We start from the raw sequence: 21364 nt of genomic DNA on the forward strand, positions 1-21364 counted from the left end.
GGAAATATGTTAAAAATGCAGGGAAGATCTAAATAGATGTTAAGTTACACAAATACTATATGGTCAAAGAGTTGACAGTCACACAAAAAAAGACCTCCCCCCATCATGAATCACACAATATACATCTATAAGTTTCCATGAGAATTTATGCCTGAACAGTTTAAATTAGCATAAAGTTAAGCAGTGGTCCCTTGTGATCAAATTTCTAGATGTTATCACAAGTCCACATGAAACAATGGAACCCAGTTAAGTCTATGAAAAGACCACCTCACCACCACAAACACACACAAGATTACACACCACATTGTCTTGAATGGTGTTTAGATCAGACACTGATTTTCTAAAAGAAGTCTCCTCTAGAGTATTTGTTTATCTTCAGATGCTTTTATATTTAAAAAATAAAATTTTCTTTTCCTCTCCGCTTTTCTTGAAATATCCTGGCAAGTCTTCTTACTCTAGAAACATACACCTCCAAGCCAAAACTCCTAATAAGCTCATATTTCACTATTCAGTCATACTCCTTCCTCTCTAAGCTACAGAAATTTTTTCATGTTCTCATTAATTATTTCTCCTAGTTCCTACATTTTTTTCATTGCTAATCTACGACTTCTTTACAATTAAATGCCTTCCTTACAGTAATCAAGACAATCCCACATTTCTTGGCAGTGTCTTCAATCCCATGCAAAAATAAGTACTGTAACACTTGCACAATCAATGCCAAAGTTAAATTTCATATAAGCAGGAGGCTTGTATCTATGCCAAATTTCTATAGTACTAAAGGGTTTCAGTTCAGTCTGCTGAAAATTAGTTTAGAACAAGTATCAAACGGAGCACATTAAATTTATGAAGATACTGTATGGGTTTCATAGGTTATATTAAGAACAAACAAATCTTCTGGTTGAAAATAACTTCTACAGATTATCAGCCTATTAGTGTGATAAAATATTTAGCAAAGAATTTAACAATAGAAGCAATGTGTTTTACAAAAAGTATGAAAGTTTGGAGTCCAAAGCTGCAAGATTCCAGGGGCCTCCTTTAGCTTGTTGTTCTTCCATATTATAATAGACAAGACAACCAGTGTAGAGAGAGAATACTGAGAGACTTGATAAGGGACATCAGATTTCATGACCTCCAGAGGTCCCTTCCAACCTCAACCATTCTGCAATTCTTTTATTTTGTAAGCTTTTTCTCTGATATCTTTAGCCTAGCAAGTGTGATATGCAGCAGCAAACCTTCTTAAAAATATTGTTGTTTCCACAAATTGTTTGATATTAATTCTATTCCAAAATAAGTTGAAATTCCTTCACATGAAAATCATCTCTTGAGTTGCATATAATTTCTTTTTTAAGTGTTGATGCTAGCCTTGTGGCGATGTGCTTAGTGTTAAGGATGGATTTGTAGTTCCAAGACTAATATTATTGTTGTTCCTATTATTCAGAGATTAAGAGCAGAAAGAGATTCTTTAAAAGAAAGTATTGAAGAGCTCCGATGTATACAAGCACAGGAAGGTCAACTCACCACTACAGGTAAGAGACAAAAAACGAAATTAAATATATCTTTTCTAAAGTACACAGATGTCTTCTGGAGAATACTGGATATGTCTTTATTTAGCAGATAGTAAACCTATAGCCTATATGTATATATAAACATATATATATGTATGTATATGTATGTTTATATATATGTATATATAAACCTATATGTAACAATTTCGTCATGCCTACATAATTATTCATATGCTGCAATTCATTTCCATGTGTTACGTTGTATTGTTTTAATTTTTATGTAAACCAATCAGTAAACTATCCAACATAAAATCAGTTCTCTAAAATGGGTGAAAATAGGATCATTGATTTTTCTCCACATTGTGTTGTGCTTGCCTTTCCTTCTTGCTAGAGGCCTGACATTTCTATTATTTCCCAATTACTCAAGAACATTACTGTAAATCTATCAACTTGTAGAAAAAAAGTTTATTCCTGGTCTTTTAAAAGAAAGTTACTATTTTTCCTGGTATACTTTATATCTCTTTCTTTTCCTGACACAGCACTGATGCCCCTGGTAAGCCATGAACCTTCAGACAGTCTAGCAGTGGAAATTGTTACTCCTGAAATCAAGTAAGTTAACTCATATTTTTATTCTGCTTAAGCCTTAGAATGTGCAAATAAATGACCGTTCCTATCTGGTTTTCAGTGTTCGAAAAATTCTAAGATTAGCGTTTGTTCTCCTTCCCTTTGGATTTTCATACAATAGCACCCTTTATGCTTATAGACAAGATTCACTTGATCTCTCTCAAGTTTGTCTTGTTTCAAAAGGAGAAACAAAGGAACCCTTCATATTCAAGTTGGGTTTCTCCTCCTGCAAAGAATTCATACAATTGCAACTTATGTACTTTAACAGACAAAAATGTTTGTAACAATGGAATATATTGTTATTGTATTGTTATTGGGATAAAGGCCTGGAGGGAAGAAGGGCTCAAGAAAGCTGGTTAATATTCAAGGATCACCTCCTCCAAGCACAGGAGTGATGCATCCCAACAGAGGAAGTCAGGCAAAAATGCTAGGAGGCCTGCATGGATGAACAAGGAGCTCTAGGACAAACTCAAACACAAAAAGGAAGCCTACAGAGGGTGGAAGCAAGGACAGGTAGCCTGGGAGGAATAGAGAGAAATTGTCTGAGCATCCAGGGACCAGGTTAGAAAAGCTAAAGCCCTGACAGAATTAAATCTGGCCAGGGAAGTCAATTGCAACAAGAAAAGCTTCTACAGGTATATTGGTAATAAAAGGAAGACTAGGGAAAACATGGGCTGTCTCTGGAAGGAAACAGGAGACCTGATTACCCAGGAAATGGAGAAGGCTGAGGTACTCAACAACTTTTTTTGCCTCGATCTTCACCAGGAAGTGCTTCAGCCACACCGCCCAAGTCGCCGAAGGCAAAGGCAAGGACTGGGAGAATGAAGAGAGGGCCTACAGGAAAGCTGGAGAGGGACTTTTTACAAGGGCATGTAGTGATAGGACAAGGGGTAATGGTTTAAACTAAAAGAGTGTAGATGTAGATTAGATATTATGAAGAAATTCTTTACTGTGAGAGTGGTGAGATACTGGAACAAGTTGCCCAGAGAAGTTGTTGATGCCCCATCCCTGGAAGTGTTCAAGTCCAGGTTGGATGTGGTTTTGAGCAACCTGGTCTAATGGAAGGTGTCCCTGCCCATGGCAAGGGGGTTGGAACTAGATGATCTTTAAGGTCTCTTCCAACCCAAACCATTCTATGTTTCCATGTATGGGGAAAAAATATTAAAATTGTCAAAATGAAGAATAGATTTTAAAATGCATTTGCATTATGGCATTAGAACAGCCATGCACTATTAGAAGAAAGAGAAGGGACAGGACTGAAAATCACTATGGTTTAAAATGTTTGTGTTTAGCCTTGCCAGAGTGCCTGGTATCACTGTAACTTGAAGTCATTAAGGGCCACTCACATCTCAGAAGTCTGCAAGATCTTTAGGAACTCATGTTTTCCTCTGCAAAAGTTGGTAAAACTATTTCAATATTTGGAAAGTTGCATATGGGTTTGGGAAACTTTATAGAGTAGTTAAAGGATATCTTGCTAGGTAAGTAATAACAGAAACAAGTTGTTTCTCTTCCAGCCATGTTGCTGTGCATTGCTATAAGAGTAGTTCCTTTCAGTTTTGTTCTCTAGCAGCAGAGAAGGAGAGTAATGCTTTGAGGCAGTATTACAAAAGTAGGGGGTTATTGCATGAACATTCAAATGATTTGTACAGGAGAGAACAGGATCCTAAATGCTGTAAATACCTGGGCAAAGCCATGTAGACTTCACTGCCTCTTTACCTTCAGCAGCTCCAGAAGCTTGGTTTCAGGCTAACATACATCTGTGCTGGCTGTCTGGACACGCTAAACTTGGCCTCCTTGCTTACTTCAGAAAGATGGACAGTAGTAGTGGTTGAGCTGGGAAGATTGCTTCGTCCTGATCTACAGAGATGGGCCGCTGCCACTGATTCCAATGAAGCATGAAGGTTGCAGGGGGCCTCTTTTGCTGATGGGAAGGGGCTCCCACTCACAGGAATAGCAACTACTGCTCTTCTATCTTCTCCATGACAACAGAGTTTGAATCTCTCCACTGTAAGCTAGCAAAAAGAGTATCTGGCCATTCAGAAAAGATTTTCTGTTCAACCATCTTTTCTCATCCCATAGAGAAAAATTGCAGACTGGGTGAAAGTGTTTCTTTCACAAAGTAGATTCAGTCTGTGGGCTCTTGGTTGGACTCATTCTAAATAAACAAGTTAAGCAAGTATTGTGGGTTGACCTTGGGTGGCAGCTAAGCACCCACACAACCCCAAAGGGACAGGGGAGAGTATAGGAAGAGCAAAAGCAAGAAAACTCATGGGTTAAGATAAAGACAGTTTAATAGGTGGAAAGAGGGAAAAGAAACCCAAGTGATGCAAAGGCAGTCACTCACCATCTCCCATAGGTAGACCAATGCCCAACCAGTCTCCGAACACAAAAAAATCCCTCCCCCTTCTTCCTCTACCCCAGTTTTTATTGCTGATCATGACATTATATGGTATGGAATATCCCTTTGTCTAATTCTGGTCAACTGTCCCAGCTGTGTCCTCTCCCAAACTCTTGCCCATGCCCAGCTTACTCACTGGGCTGGAGAAGAGTGGGGAAAAAACCAAAAACCTTGATTCTGTGCAAGCACTGTCCAGCAATAGCCAAAATATTAGTGTGTTATCAACACTGTTTTAGCCACAAATCCAAAACACAGCACCATATGGGCTTGTATGAAGAAAGTTAACTCCATCCCAGCCAGACTCAATACAGTGACATTCATGGAGGCTGCAGGGGGGAAGGCCAAGAGGAGGGAAGTGACTTGCCCAGGTTCATGCAGTAGTTTATTGATAGCTAAGTTTACAACCTGTATCCTTTGATACCCTGATACCCAGCTCTGCTTACTACCTGTCTGTCTGACCTTGTTCTCAGATCTAATCTGGGCCCTTAGGCAATGTTCCTCTTCTGTGTTTTGTACAATTGCAGTCTTTTTTAATCAAGTTTGAATTTGGAGATCAAGAGTGAATTGTAGTTTCATCTATTTCTAAAACTGGTAAAGATCTTTGTTATCTTTATACATCCTGTGGTAAACTGTTCTATTCTTTATAGAAAATGGCAAGCTGCTTCTAGTAGATTTTATTTGTTTAGGGAGAAACTTATTCGCCTTCAGCATGAGAACAAGATGTTAAAGCTGAACCAAGAAGATTGTGACAATGAAAAGATCACCTTGTTGCAGAGCTTGCTTGATGGTACAAATTTACGGAAGAATGAATTGGAGACAGAGAACAGGTAAGGAAGTATTGTCCTTTGTTCCAGTGACTTTCCTAACAATGCCGTACACTTCTGTCTTAGCAGACTGTTGACAAGGCCATGTTCCTTATGTAAAAAAATGTGGTTAGCCCTATCAAAAAGTATCTCAACCAGCCTGTGAGTCTACTTAGTCATTCAATGCTGTTCCAGTGTCTGGAGCCTGCAGTGTGAGCTAAAGAATTCTGTAATAGACTGCAATTGGAATGATGCAAAAGCTCACAAAATGAACCATGTATTATTTCAGCTTCTCCTTCTGTAAAGCAAGTATAACAAAAAGAATCCCCTATCTTCCCTACTGATCATCCATTCCCTGTACATTTTCCATCTTCCCTTCTGTTTCCTATTTTGTTCTTTAAAAGTATGTTCACAGATGTTAGAGCTTCTGTCAAGATGATCTAGTTTTTGTAAAACTGAGTATTTTATGAAAATTACGGTGATAAAAAAATGTCCATTATTTTATGTACTGAATTTTCTCTTACTGTAGTATGCAGTAGGTTTTAGCTGTCTTGCTTCATCCACAGAATACTGTGATCAGTGAGGACAAAGTCAGCAGAAAGAATCTTAGACCAGTCACAGCCAGTTCCAGCTGGCTCTGCAGAAGACCCACCACAGGCCAAAGCTGAGCCAATCAGAAAAGTTGGTGGTACCTCTGTGAAAAACATATTTAAGAAAGGGCAAAAACACTGGACAGACAAACAGAGAAAAAGAGTGAGAAACAGCAGTGTGAACACCAAGGTCAGAGAAGAAGGAGGTGCTGCAGGCATTGGAGCAGATTCCCCTGCAGCCCATGGAGGACTTCATTCTGGAGCAGTTGGATATTTCCTGAGAGAATTGCAGTTCGTGAGAACCCATGCTGGAGCAGATTTTTCCTGAAGGACTGCAGCCTGTGGAAGGACTCACGCTGGAGCAGGGAAAAAGCATCAGGAGGAAGGAGCAGCAGAGAGGAACTGTTATGGACTGACTGCAACCTTGCGTTCCCCATGCCTCCTGTGCCACAGGCCCTTTGGGGAATATCCACCTGCTCTGGCATGGGGTCCTCCCTGGGCTGCAGTGTGGATATCTGCTCTGGCATGGTCCTCTCCACAGGCTGCAGGGAATACCTGGAACACTGTGGTCCTTTTGACTAGCTGCAGGGGAATATCTGCTCCGACACCTGGAGCACCTTCTCTCCCTCCTTCTTCTCCAACCTTGGTGCCTGCAGGATTGTTTCTCATACTTTTTTCCTCACTCCTCACTCCAAGGCAGTGTTTTGCTCTTTCTTAAATATGCTTTTTCAGAGGTACCACCACCTTCTCTGATTGTCTCAGCTTTGACCAGTGGTGGGTCCATTTCAGAGCCAGCTGTAATGGCTGTGTCCAGCACAGGACAGCTCCTGGCTTCTTCCCACAGATGCCACCCCTGCAGCCCCCCTCCCCCCACTACCAAAACCTTGTCACATAAACCAAATGCAATTTTGAATAAAGAAATAGTGTTGTATCTCTTTCATAGATGTCCTGATAATGCTTCACACTAAACATCTTGAATTTCATCATGTTGTAATTCATTGTTTCTGAAAAATAAATTTTATCTATTTCCTAGGCTGGTAAATCAGAGACTGCTAGAAGTACAGTCCCAGGTTGAAGAACTACAGAAGTCTTTGCAGGAGCAAGATGCAAAAGCTGAAGATGTAAGTAGAAATGTATGTAAAACTTGTGTTCAAGTAATTGCTATTATCCTACCTTTCAGCTTTACATAATATCTCTTGCTCTTGTTACATCATGAAGAAATAATGCAGATATGGATTTCTGGTAGCTTTCCATATGTGCTGTTATGGCCTTACTTTTAAACTGTATTTTTCTCAATGAGAAATTTAAAATGAAATGTTTTTCTAGAATAAATAAAAACTTTCTTTGTAGAAAAGGAATTAAATATTTTTTCCCCTTCAATGTGCCCATTCCAGTGGTAAACTCAGCTTTATTTAAAAAAATGTTATTAGAGACATTTTTAGGAAATTAAGGATACATTGATTTTCCATTTCTTAGCAAAATATCCCAAGGTATTTCTGTTTAACTGTTCTTCATAGTAGTAAATACCTTTCTTGCCAATGGAAACCCAGTAATTGCTGATATAAATGTGTATCTCTAAGGCAAGATGTCATGCAAGCCAAAACTAAAAGTCAAATGAGCAGTCCTTTGACACAGTGCAATATTTTCTATTTCTGTATACCTAGATACTATACATTTTAATATTTAAAATAAAGACATTGTCACAGGGTTAGTGTGGGAACACAAATTATAATCTTCCACTGAAAATTTTATTTGCCACCTCCCTTATTTGAGAGTAGAAGCTATAGAACTGTCCTGAAAGCAGTGATTTCCTATTTAGAAAAATATTATTAAGAATTAACTTATAATTAATTTTAAAATGGGTCTAGACTATTATGTCATTCCATTATATTCTTTGCTGTCTTGGTTACAAGTCAAAACCAAATTTTTCAGGGTGATTAAAATCTGAATATACTCTTTGCATGTTTTGTGGTAAACAGACTCAACAGAATCTTTGATCTTTGGCATCCTTAACAGGGGCACTGTTTAATAGTGTCCAGTTGAATGGAACCCTTATTACTAACACTATCACTATCATTTTTATGTAGGAAGTCTTAAAAAGCCCAACCCAATTGATATTGTTTCTGTTATGCATGTACGAAAGGCTGAGAAATCTTAGGGTTTCCTCAGCAGTGCAACAATCTAAGTAATTCTCAGCTAAGTCTTCACCTTTCTCATGCTCTCATAAACATTTCTGCCTTGTTAGCTCAGTGAGATCAGAGCACAGATACTTTGGTATTGGCATGAAGAATAACACAACTTTACTGACATGCTGTTAGTCTCTCGGAAAAAGGATCTTTGTTGCTCTCAGCTCCACTCTGGCAAGAAGAGTTGTGGGAGCTGAAGGCAAATCATGGTCCCACTGAAAATCAAGAGGAAAACCTCTGTTCACTTCATTGGAGTCAGGATTTCATCCTGTCTTGTCAAGGAATGCATTTAAATATACTTGAAATTCAAGCTTAGTGAATACAGACAGGAGTTTTTAGCAGTTCCATTTGACAAGTTTGATTATAATATTGCTAAATTTAACATTCTCCTGAAAACTTCTGATGATATTTCTTAAAATGCACCTAGCCTATTATATTTACATACCAGAAAATGAAACTTCACTTTTACAGTTTAGGAACCCAGAGAAAGCATTTATGATAAGACAGGTCATTTTTTTTTTTCTTGTGAGTTTTGTTATTTTCAGTAGTTGACATATAAAGCTTTGTTTTGTGATTTACTTTTTGAGCAATGTGTTTATGAAAGATATTCTCAGATGTAGCGAGTATTGTAAATAATCTCAGTCTAATGAAATATACCTTTATTTATTGTAATTTTAAATCTAGCCTTTTTTTGAGGCTTTGGTTTAGACAGTGATTTAAGATATGTCTACAGTGCACTTAAAGGACTGACTACAGCCCATGTAGGTATAATCTGAGCTGGTTTGGGTTCTGTTATCAGCAAAACCATGCCAGCACAGGTTTACACATGGAACTGTACAGTCTGATGTGGGTACCAGGCAGAGCTTGAAGCTCATGATGCACCAGCTGCATTCCTAGCTTCAGTATAAATTTGACCACATGAGCAGTGATATATAGGCACTACCTCCATGGACCTATCTTGTTGGGTTCTGAATATTTGCCTACATGTACTCTTAAACGAGCAGAAAAGAAAATGTAGAATCGTAGAATGGTTTGTGTTAGAAGGAACCTTAAAGATCACCTAGTTCCAACCCCCCCCTGCCATGGGCTGGGACACCTGCCACTAGACCAGGTTGTTCAAATCAGAAAATACTTTAAGTTGGAAGGTACCTTTAAGGGTCTGGATGTTTGCTCCATCTTTCTACTCAAAGCAGCCAACCTGTTAAATCTGTTAGGGGAATTTAGGCCAGATTCATCAGCCCAAGAGAGACGAGGCTGCCACAGCTCCATGTCTCCAGGTCCAACCAATATATTCCCAGTAAGCATACGCACACAGAGCACACTTATATACCACATATATGCATATATACATGGCTGGCCATACAGATCACAGACAGACACACAGAGCACTCACATGAACACAGACAGCACCAACAGCTTCATCCTGCTCCCCTCTCTGGCTGAGCAGGATAGAGGTCCACTAGTGCAAATATATGTATATATGTATAATGTGGATGCCTTCAGCAACAGGGCTCAGACACTCAATCTGCCCAGTAGCTGACCACTGGATCCCAGTCTCCCCAGTTGCTGGCACCCAGACATAAGAGCCCTTGAGGACTCCTCACCATAATACATGTATCTCTACATGTTTATCACAGCCCAACATACTGTCTGCTGCTTTGCTACTGTTGTAGTTTAAACTGGGTAGGCAGTGAGGCACCACACAGCTGCTCACTCGCTCCCCCAACAGTGGGATGGGGGAAAAAATTGGAAGGGTAAAAGTGAGAAAAACTCATGGGTTGAGATAGACAGTTTAGTAGAAATAAAGACAGTTTAATAGGTAAAGCAAAAGCTACACGTATAAACAAAGCAAAATAAGGAGTTCGTTCTCTACTTCCCATTGACAGCCATTTCGAGGAAATCAGGGCTTCGTCGTTCCTTGGAAAGACAGACACCATCACTCTGAACATCCCCTCTTTCCTTCATTCTTCTCCCAGCTTTTATTGCTAAGCATGATGTCATATGGTATGGAATATCCCTTTGATCAGTTGGGGTCAGCTGTCCCAGCTGTGTCCCCTCCCAATTTCTTGTGCACTGCCTACTCACTGACAGGGCAGTGTGATAAGCAGAAAAGGCCTTGACTCTGTGTAAGCACTGCTCAGCAACAACCAAAACACCCCTGTATTATCAACACTGTTTCCAGCGCAAATCCAAAACATAGCCCCATACAAGCTACTATGAAGAAAATTAACTCTATCCCAGCCAAAAACAGTACAGCTACTAATGTGACTTCAATGTTAAAATTACTTTTCATGACAGCAACTGCATTTCTTTGAAACTGTGGTTTGAGTATGATGTTTGCATATGTATGAAAGTGGAAAAGCCTTCATATACTTGAACACAGTATGGATAATTTTTACTGGCTTTCCCAAACTCTCCAGAAAATATGACAGGATTAAACTGTTAATGAGAACAGAGAAGTAAGAAAAATGTACATGTCTGGAAAAAATGCATGGATTTAAGCTTTTCTGTTCATGAGTTACTGAATAGTTTCTTCTGTTGGTTGCTGGTTTTGCTTTATGCTAATATGTCATCTTTGTTTCCTGGCATGGGTTTCTGCTCAAGGCTATTGTGAGTATGGCTTTCTGTTTACTTAATACTACTTTTACTTTATAGGCATTTATGGTTTTGATTTTAAAAGATGCTTGATGTATATAAAGCAAGTTTATGATTAAACTAAAATTTATTTTGAAGCGCATCACCACCATCCCCCCTGACAAGAGCTTATTCAAATGTGACTTAGCCAAAAATCAGAACACCATAAGGTGTATTATATTTACATATTTTTAGGCAAAGAAAAATATGAAAACAAAGAAAAGCAGAGCAATTGAGGATAAAATTTCTGCTGTCCTCTGGTCAGTAGCATTCTACTCCATCTAATTTTTGCAGGGACAGAATTTTACCTCGAGTCTTTATGTGAAATTGCTTTGATGCATTGGAAAGCTCTTCAAGCAAATTTTCCACTATCTAATTTTAAATTAATTTAATTGAGTCTAATTTAAATTAGTCTAATCTACAAAAGTACTGAATCACAAAGCAATGAAAACAACTGAAATACAATTTTGTCATTAATGGATCTCTCATATATTGATCCAATTCCAAGAAAGTATTTGTGAAGTTATAAGGCATTCTGATTTTGGGGAAGTCCACAGCTATCAAGGAAAGAACAACTACAGAAAACTGCTATACAATTATGACCTAAAAATGGGTGAAATTAAATGTCTGTGTTCTGGTTATAATTGTTAAATTATATATTTTAATAGAACTGAAATCATACTAAGCACCATAACATATTAAAGTAACTGACACCTTTGACTTTCTATTTTAGTCCCTGCTTCTGCAAAAGAAACTTGAAGAGCATCTGTAAGTAATAAAGCTTTCCATATTTTGCTTGCCACATGAAATTATTTGCTTTCCATATGCTTAGCAGATGCTTAGCCACTAACAGTAGTGGGCAGGCAGTAGTGCATTTGGAAGATATATATGAAGAGAAATGCATATAGCTCAGGAATATGTAGAGAATCTGTTATTGAAGCATTATTTCTGGTGATTAGAAAATTATATTTAAAATAGTGTAAAGCTTAAGTTAAGAGGAATAATTAATTTTGCTCTGAGGAAAACATTTCAATATAAACAATATTTACCTTTTTATATTTTAGTATACATTATGGAATAAAAAATAACATTTTAGTGAGTGTGATCTTTCTGTTATACTATTTCTGCACTGTTCTTAATTTTACACTTTTTTTAAACTGGAAGTTTTACTTAAAGAATTGTTTGCTTGTTAACTGGCTTACTAGAAAGTATAGTCTCTCTGTAACTTTGGGAGGGGGTAAGCCATTCTTCCCAAATCTTATCACAACTATTGATATTATACACTTCAAGCATGCTTTCTACAATTTATTGTAAATTCTAAAGTAAGTATATAATTCTGGGCTGAGAATAGAGCTGTTTGATTTTATAATTCTGCATATATGGTAATGCTTTTTAGTATATTTTATAAACATTCTCATAGACATTAACACATATGTCCTCGTGCCTCACAGCCAAGTCAACTATACTCCCAAAATATACCATACTACTCCCAAAATATACCATACTCCAAGGGTTTGGGTTTTTTTTATTTTATCATTTAATGTTCATCCAAGAGGATAAGAGTATTGGAAAAATAATGCATGTTTTTATGGCTTGTAACAGTGAGAAGCTCCATGAAGCTAACAACGAGCTACAGAAGAAACGAGCTATTATTGAGGATTTGGAACCAAGATGTAATAACAATTGTGAGTTTTCTGATATGCACTCCATTTCTTTTAACTGTAAAATGTTTTGCATGCAGGGAATGATCTTTAATTAATATTTAATTTAATATCTATGAAAGCTGTAAGAAAACCAAAATATGTTTCAAGTGGTAGTGGTATGTGGTGTTAATTACTCTGAAAGCTATAATGACCAAAAACATGCTACTAATTCTTGAGATGTAGCAGATCACATTTTAGAGCCCACCATGGCAAAGAATGATAGAATCATAGGATCATTTAGGTTGGGAAAAAACCTTTAAGATCATCAAGTCCAACCATTAACCTAACACTGCCAAGTCTACCACTAAACCATGTCCCTAAGCGCCATGTCTACATGTCTTTTAAATGCCTCCATGGATGGTGACTCAACCACTTCCCTGGGCAGCCTGTTCCAATGCTTGACAATCCTTTCAGTGAAGAAATTTTTCCTAATATCCGATTTAAACCTCCCCTGGCACAACCTGAGGCCATTTCCTCTTGTCCTATCACTTGTTACCTGGGAAAAGAGACCGACACCCACCTGCCTACAACCTCCTTGCAGGTAGTGGTAGAGAGTGATAAGGTCCCCCTTGAGCCTCCCTGAGCCTCCTTTTCTCCAGGCCTAACAACCCCAGTTCCCTCAGCCGCTCCTCATAAGACTTGTTCTCTAGACTCTTCACCAGCTTCATTGCTCTTCTTTGGATGCACTCCAGCACCTCAATATCTATCTTGTAGTGAGGGGCCCAAAACGGAACACAGTATTCAAGGTGCTGCCTCACCAATACAGAGTACAAAGGGACAATTATTCCCTAGTCCTGCTGGCCACACTGTTTCTGATCCAAGCCAGGATGCTGTTGGCCGCCTTGGCCACCTGGGCACACTGCTGGCTCATATTCAGATGGCTGTCGACCAACACCCCCAGGTCCTTTTCTGCTTGGCAGCTTTCCAGCTACCTAATGATTGCATAATCATTAGGTAAATTTTAGATCCAAGAAATTTTCATTAGTTTCCAGTTAAAACCACAGAACAATATTATGTTACAAAATTCCACATTTTAGAAAATGATAACTGGAGATGAAATTCAGAGGCTGAGTAGTTAATGAGTATGTAATACTTCCATACTTAACAGGCCTCAGTTGTGGGGGCAAGGCAGAAAGGGGCCTGGTTTTCTGAGTCCCTAACTTCTAAAATTTAGAGCATAATCAGACTTTTCTGTTTAGCTTACTTGAATTGTAAGTTTTTTGTGGAAAACCTTGGGCTGAGCTTCTATCTTGATATGACAAAAACAGTTATAGTAGTTATACTTCTTCCTTTCTTTCCATGAGTAGGGTAAATGGTGTGTGGGTTGTTTCTTTGGATTCTTTTAACTGGATTGAATTATAGCCAAGAAGTTTGTGCCAGAATTATACAATATTGAAAAACAGATTCTATAGCCTTGATGAATACCTGCAATTGGTTCTGTAACAGATCAGTGGAAGAAATCTTACCCAGTCATCATCTTTGTGTTTTCCTTATGCATAGAGAGAAAACTGTAAATAAACATAAATAAAAACTGAAAAATGAGGTTACAAAACAAATAGATTGTCTTGTCAAACATTTATCATTGTCTGAGAACCAGACACCAATGTTATATACTATTTGATCAACAATGACAAATTTGATCTTTCTCTGACATGCAAGTAGTATGTATAGCTTGCACAAGTAGTAGTGGCTTGGCACATTCTTAAATCAACACAGGAAATTGTCTGTACAGTGAAACTGTCCTGTTGGTCTGCATCACTTCTTGAGAATGATGTGAAGATGTTGTGATTTAACCCTAGCTTGTAATTAAGTACCATGCAGCCACTCGCTCACTCCCCTCTCCCAGAGGGATGGGGAGGAGAGTTGTAAAGGAATGTAAAATTCAAGGGTTGAGATAAGAACAATTTAATAATTGAAATAGAATGAAAATGAAAGAACAATAATAACAATGATGACAATAGCAGTTATAATGAAAAGGGGAAGGGAAAGAATAAAATCCAGAGGGCAAGGTAGAAAGAAACACGTGGTGCACAATGCAACTGCTCACCACCCACCAACCAATGCCCAGCCAGTCCCCGAGCAACAACCTGCCTGCCCTAGGCAACCTCCAGGTATATATACCAAGCATGATGGCCCATGGTATGAAATACCTCTTTGGCTAATTCGGGTCAGCTGACCTGGCTGTGTCCCCTCCCAATTCCTTGCGCCCCTCCAGCCTTTTCACTAACAAGGCCTGGGGAACTGAAAAGTCACACATCAAAGCTAAAACACAGCACTGAACTAGCTCCTAAGAAGATAATTAACTCCATCCCAGCTGAAACAAGGACAGAAGAAAACATAATTGGAGTGTTTTCATGTCACAATTTGAAGAATTTTGTTCATTACTACCTTTGGGCAGATATGAGCAACAACCTTGCTTCTCACTGCGCTGTTAAACTTCTGTTCATTTGAACTACAATATACCATTTTTCATATGCGTTTCTGAGGTTTTGAATTAAACTTATTGTGTCCACTGCATCAATAAGAATTTTTAATTCCTTATGTAAGCTTTTCTTAACCGAATTAAAGTCCTGCTGTGGGTTTAATGTCTGTTTAAATGCGTGTAAATAAATTTAATGCAATTATTTTATTCTCTAATCCTGACATAAAGCACTCAAAATTGAAGAATTACAAGAAGCTTTGCGAAAAAAAGATGAAGAAATGAAACAAATGGAAGAACGATACAAAAAGTATTTGGAAAAGGCCAAAAGTGTAAGTGTCTGGGTTCCAAGTTAACAATCCTTCCCCAACAGGCTGTACCACATTTTCACTCTGTGGGAATAAAACTAAATTAATTAACTATACTCATGACTACTATCTAACCAAAACCCTTTGTACTACTTCTGTACATGTATGTACCCCACTGATACAGATTTATATTAGAGTTACCCAGACAAAGCTTCTTAAGAGTCGTAAATGCCAGTGGATAACACAGAGATGGTGTTAATCACTTCCTGAAATTATGATAACCTATTTCTTGGTGGGAGTTCTTACAGGCTCATCAGTGAATTATGCAGTTTGGCTGAAGTCATGTCCATGCTAGGAATCATATGTTTTTAAAAATTTTTTCAGCTGTTTACTAGGACAAACTTTAAAACCTCAGCCTTTACTGGAATAGTTCTTGAGTATTTGTTAGCATTCAAATGCTGTCTCTGATGGGCACCACATAAGAATGTAGTTAGTTTTTCCCCTCATCTTACTTAGTGGCAGAAACTTCATCACACATGCACTACCATGGATTTTTCTTGGCTGTAGCGGAACTTTCTAAAATTTGCATTACTGATACTCCAGATCCCTGAATCTTTCCAGCCTCTTTCCAGATAGAAGTAGTCCTTGAGTCCACAGTGAAGAGTGAGTTGAGGGGTAACAGATAGGTAATCTTTAGCTATAAAGAGAAAAAGGCTTCAAGGAAAGGTTTCACATGCTCTGGCCCCATGGCGGTACAGAATTGGGGGGAGGAACTGCTTCCTTGTGTTCAAGATATTGAACCTCTGAGGTCTTGCTTTCTCCTATCAACACTTGTTTGACAGTCCTGTTAGAGTACATTTCAGATAATGTGTGACACTTCCATGGCTGTTGTTTAGAGATAGTCTCCATCATCCTGGTTGACAATTTAGATCCTCTGTTTTATTAGGGGAGAGATGTATTTGTATTATATGTCAGCTTTTTAAAATTAAGCATTCTTTTGTTTGACATTTTAAAATGGCATTTTACTTTATTATATTGACGTGGTTTAAGTCACTTCTATGTCTCTTAATTTGCCCTATGCAGTTATAATGCCTTGATGCCTTTTCCAACACTGAATTAAAGACAAAATGGTTTTCCTCTCACAGGTTATCCGCACCTTAGATCCTAAACAAAACCAGGGTGCAGCTCCTGAGATTCAGGCACTGAAAAATCAGTTGCAGGAACGCGACAGAATGTTCCATTCATTAGAGGTAATAATCTCCACGTTTCCCAGTAGATCTTTTGTGTTTCCTCATTTTTGGGTATAGACTGTGCTTCTCTAATATCTACTTTTCTCTGCAGTTAAACAATTTTAAATAAATGGGATTTTGTTTTTTTTAGAAAGAATATGAAAAAACAAAGAGTCAAAGAGAAATGGAAGAGAAGTTTATTGTTAGTGCCTGGTATAATATGGTAAGAATCTGCAAACTTAAAAACAATTAAAAAATCTTAGTTGTTTCTGTGGTGTTTATCAAGGTCTTCATTTATTTATAATATTTTTATATGTAAAATATTTTCAAATATATATGCAGATGAAAGCATTCTCTTTTAGTTATCATTATATAGCAGTTAACTCCTAGTGGAAACCAATAAACTTGTAAAAGGCTTGACAGAGTTCATACTGAAAAACAACAAAGTAAACCTCAGTTCATAATATAGAACCCAACGTGGTTGTTATTTTCAAGTTTCAAAACCTGAAGCATCACTTTGTGGGTGGAAAGGAAGCCTCAGTTTTCTTTTTTGGAATTTCAGATCTTTAATTAGTTTTCTTTTTTTGTAATTTCAGATATTTAATTAGACTGTCTTCTAATACTCAAATTAATTCTCTTCTTTTCCCCCTCCCCAATCTTCTGCTTGTTTCTATTTCATTAGAGTGACAATGCAGGTAGTTTTGTGCAAACCTGATACATTTCTTAGGGCATTTACCAAGCTATACATTTTTGGTTCTTTCATTCTGTTTACTACATATGAAAAGGGGTGAGTGCAGGGTCAAGCCTCACTTACACTACCCAAAGCATAAGGGAATTGTATAGCAATCACAGTGTTAGATATTTTTGCAAGGAATTGTTCATCTTCAGCAAATGTGTTCAAGACTTTACCTTTGATAGAGTGTGGCTGCTTTGAAACTGCTCTCCTGATAGGAGTCCCTGACCTCCCTGTAACATGTTTCTGTTTCATCATAGAGGTTAAATTATTTCACTCTGTCTTCTCTTGGAAGAGTTTCCTTCTTGCTGTTTTATGTTCCTGCTATGTTCATGAGTAGGAGAGTAAAATGGTGTTTAAACAGAGCATTTGATTTTTTTTTGGTATTGAAGGCACTTTCAGGTTACCTGGTGCCCTTGTCCAACTACATAATGTTGGTACCACTGGTAAGCAGAAGACAAGGTTGAGCTGAGAGATACAGTTCAGTAGCCTGACTCTCATATGGACGAAGATGATTAGTGATAGCTTCATCTGCTTCTTCCTTTTAGTTAGTCTCTGATTTTATCCACAGCCCACCATAGCTTCTATCATCTCATACTGGTTAGGGTCTCCCAGTCAGTATGTGATTTTCTTCTTTTCCCTGCCATTCAACAGTGGAAATATTTCATAGCTCCAAGCTTCTGCTAAAGACAGATTCTATCAAAACCAGAGAAACACAGAATAGCTAAGGTTGGAAAGGCCTTTGGAGATAATCTGGTCCAACCCCCCTGCTCAAGCAGAGACACCTAGAGATGGTTGCCCAGGGCTACATCCAGATGGCTTTTGCATCTCTGCAAGGATGGAGGTTCCACAACCCCTCTGGGCAACCTGTTGCAGTGTTCAAGCACCCTCACAGTAAAGAAGAGTTTTCTTATGTTCAGAGGGAACTTCCTGTGTTTCTGTTTGTGCCCACTGCCTCTTGTCTTCTCACGGGGCACCAATGAAAAAAGCCTGGCTTCATCTTCTTTACACCCTCTCTTTAGGTATTTGTACACATTAATGAGATGATTCCCCCTGAGCCTTCTTTTCTCCAGGCTAAACAATCCCAGCTCTCTCAGCCTCTCCTTGTATGAAAGATGCTCTAGTCCAGGGGTCCTCAAACTTTTTAAACAGGGGGCTGGTTCACTGTCCCTCAGACACTGTCGAGGGCTGGACTATAGTTTGGAAAAAAATGAACGAATTCCTATGCACACTGCACATCTTTTATTTGTAGTAGTGCACAAAAAACAGGAAAAAGAATGCAATATTTAAAATGAAGAACAATTGTAATCAACAAAACCAAATAATATTTCAATGTGAACTATGGGCCTGCTTTTGGCTAATGAGGTGGTCAATGTTAGGTTCCATATTTGTCACTGCTAGTCGTAGCAAGTGATGCAAGTGTTCATCAGTTAGTCTGGATCTGACTGGAGATTTCAGATGTTTCATTCGGGGAAAAGTCTGCTCACAGACATAGGTGCTGCCAAAGATGGTTGCAATTTTGAGTGCGTGGTTCCTGAGATTATGATATGTCTCTGAGGGAGAGATGCATAGAAATTAGTAAGGCTGCTTGATTTGAATGCATCTTTCCGCGATCACAGGTCTGTAGTTCGGCCAATTCCATTTGGTAAATCGGCATCAACAGTTTTCAATGTCAACAGAAAATGGCGTTCCGGAAAGCTGTATGTCCTGTTCATGGCGACGAAGCCTCTTTAAATCTAATTTGAAATCCTTTTGCAACATTTCTAGTACATCCATACATGTTTTGTTGGGAATGCAAACTGCTGTTTTTTTTGCAGACAGGTTTTGAGTTGTGGGGAGAGCAGAAGTTTTCCTCCTTTGCTGGTTAATGAGCAGGTCTAATTTGACTTGAAATGCTTTCACATGTGAATACATATCACAGATGAGCTTCCCCTTTCCTTGAATTGGACATTGAAATTGTTGAGTAGCTCTGTTACATCTGTCAGAAACCGCATCTTTGAGCTTGGTACTTCTTTGTTTTTAGAAAGCACAAAATCATAAACCTGTGGAAGTAAGTCATAAATTGTTTCAAAACTCTCCCTCGATCACCAAACGGACTTCTGTGTGGTACAGAATATCTTCATAGGCAACATTTAGCTCAGACAGAAATTCCTGAAACTGTCTGTGGTTTAGTGCATGAGCTCTAATGAAGTTAACACAAGAAACCATAATTTTTCATGCCAGAGTCCAGCTTCAGTGATTTACAACACAGTGCTTGTTGGTGGATGATGCGGTGTATGGCTATTGGATGTGAATGGCTGCGTTTGTCCATCTCTTTGTTAATGTGTGCAACCACTCCTTTCATGGACCCCACCATGCTAGGAGCACCATCAGTTGTCACACTGAATAGTTTACCCCAGTCCAGCTCCAAATCATTCATAGTTTGGCAAACTTTCTCATAGATATCCTCTCCTGTAGTTGTTCCTTTGATGCTTTTCAGTGCAGCAAGCTCCTCCGTGACTTTGAAAGAATCATTTGTCCCACAAATTAAAATTAGAAGTTGTGCAGAATCACGAACATCATTGCTTTCGTCGAGTGCCAATGAGAAATAGCAAAGTTTTTTTGAGGAGTTTTGCAACTGCAGATTCAAATTTTCCCCCATTTCTTCAATCCTTCGTGTAATTGTAGGTCCTGAAAGACTCACTGTGCTAAATAAATGCACCTTCTCTGGACACATCTCTTTGGCCACCGAAAGAAAGCATTCTTTAACAAATTCTCCCTCTGTGAATGCTCTGCCAGTGCACGCTATGAGCTTGGCAACTTGATAGCTTGCTCAAAGTGATGATATATTGAGCTGCTTTTGCTTCACAGAAGTATTTTGCTGAGTTGTCAATCCATGTTTCAGTCTTAATATTTTATCTTTTCTCACTTGTCCGACCAAAGAATCATATTTATCTTTATGTTGAGGTTGGTAGTGTCGACGCAAATTGTATTCCTTGAACACAGACACTGAATTCTGGCATATCAGACAAACAGCTCTTTCTTTGTACTCCGTGAAAAAATAATCAGAAGTCCACTTTTCTTGGAATACCCCGCACTCGGAGTCAATTTTTCTTTTTTTTTTTGACATGATGGTGCGCACGCTTCCCACTGGTGCTGGCTTGCTTGTCCTGCCTGGGAGCTGGAGGGAGGGAGGGAGAGACGGGGGAGCCGCCCCCCTCGCTGATGCCGCCGCCCCCCTCCTCAGCCCGGCCGCGCAGTCCGGACAGGGTGGCCAGAAGGGACTGAAGGGACTTTGCCGCGCCGGGGCTCTGGCGATTCGCCCGAGTTGGCTGGACCTCGCAGTGCAGAGGCTGCCGACTGAGCTTGCCCGGCAGAGGACATGCCCGCGCATGTCGGCCGCCGCGCATCGCAGAGGAGGAGGAGGAGGAGGACGGGGCGGCGGCGGCGCGGTTTGTAGCCGAGAGGCGCCCCCTGGAGGGGGGAGGGGGGGGCAGGTCGAGGACGAGGCGCTGGTTCCAGCCCGGTCCCGGCGGGTGCGTGGGGGCTGCGGAGGCCGGCGCGCGGATGAAGTGTCAGGAGGTCATCTGCGGCTGCTTGGTTTCCCCCCCCAACCCCCGGCGCGGGGGTGTCTGTAAATACCGGGGGCCGGATTGAGGACCCTGGGGGGCCGTATCCGGCCCGTGGGCCGTAGTTTGAGGACCCCTGCTCTAGCTCCTTTATCATCTTCATGGCCCCTTTCTGGATGCTCTCCAGCATGTTCATGTCTCTCTTGTACTGGGGAGCCCATAACTGGACACAGGACTCCAGATGTGGACTCACCAGTGCTGAGTAGAGGGGAAGGATCACCTCCCTTGACTTGCTGGCAACACTCCTTATGCAACCCAGGATGCTGTTGGCATTCTTTAGCACAAGGATGCATTACTGACTCATGTTCAACTTGATATCTACCAGCACCAAAATATGTTCCCATCACTTCTATTATGTTAGTATTTCCACAGAAGGAGAATATAATTGAGAGCTCTTCTAGCTCAACTTACGGGAGTGAGGGTGGGGTGGGGGTGGGTGGCTTTTCAAAAGGTTTGTCATAGCACCATGTGTTCATGTGTGGAAATATAGATTCAAGACCTGGCACATTGGGAGTCCTTTTTCTCAAGAATTACTGCAAACTTGCATGATGATTAAAAGTGAACTCCTCAAAAAGGCTCAGGAAGAATGTTTTAACCCCATTCTTGAAAATATAATGCTTGAAA

The 21364-nt window shown here is 39.4% G+C and overlaps 1 protein-coding gene across 5 annotated transcripts in view; it reads left to right on the forward strand.

Moving 5' to 3' along the window:
- Positions 1-21364, forward strand: part of LOC119140662 (protein Hook homolog 3-like) — a 155192-nt gene that overhangs the window by 103039 nt on the left and 30789 nt on the right. For 4 of the 5 annotated variants that reach the window (XR_005101673.1, XM_037372184.1, XM_037372186.1 and 1 more), the window contains 10 exons: positions 1439-1526; positions 2045-2114; positions 5214-5354; positions 6954-7041; positions 10711-10716; positions 11474-11508; positions 12343-12425; positions 15094-15194; positions 16316-16420; positions 16551-16622. Coding sequence is in view for 4 of the 5 variants with exons in the window: in XM_037372184.1 (XP_037228081.1) it covers positions 1439-1526; positions 2045-2114; positions 5214-5354; positions 6954-7041; positions 10711-10716; positions 11474-11508; positions 12343-12425; positions 15094-15194; positions 16316-16420; positions 16551-16622 (789 nt within the window). In the remaining variant the exon portion in view is untranslated. The remainder of the gene's footprint in view (positions 1-1438; positions 1527-2044; positions 2115-5213; positions 5355-6953; positions 7042-10710; positions 10717-11473; positions 11509-12342; positions 12426-15093; positions 15195-16315; positions 16421-16550; positions 16623-21364) is intronic. The other variant, XM_037372185.1, reaches the window with a different exon arrangement.

This window comes from Falco rusticolus, chromosome W (assembly GCF_015220075.1).
Source record: "Falco rusticolus isolate bFalRus1 chromosome W, bFalRus1.pri, whole genome shotgun sequence".
Classification (NCBI taxonomy): Eukaryota; Metazoa; Chordata; class Aves; order Falconiformes; family Falconidae; genus Falco; species Falco rusticolus.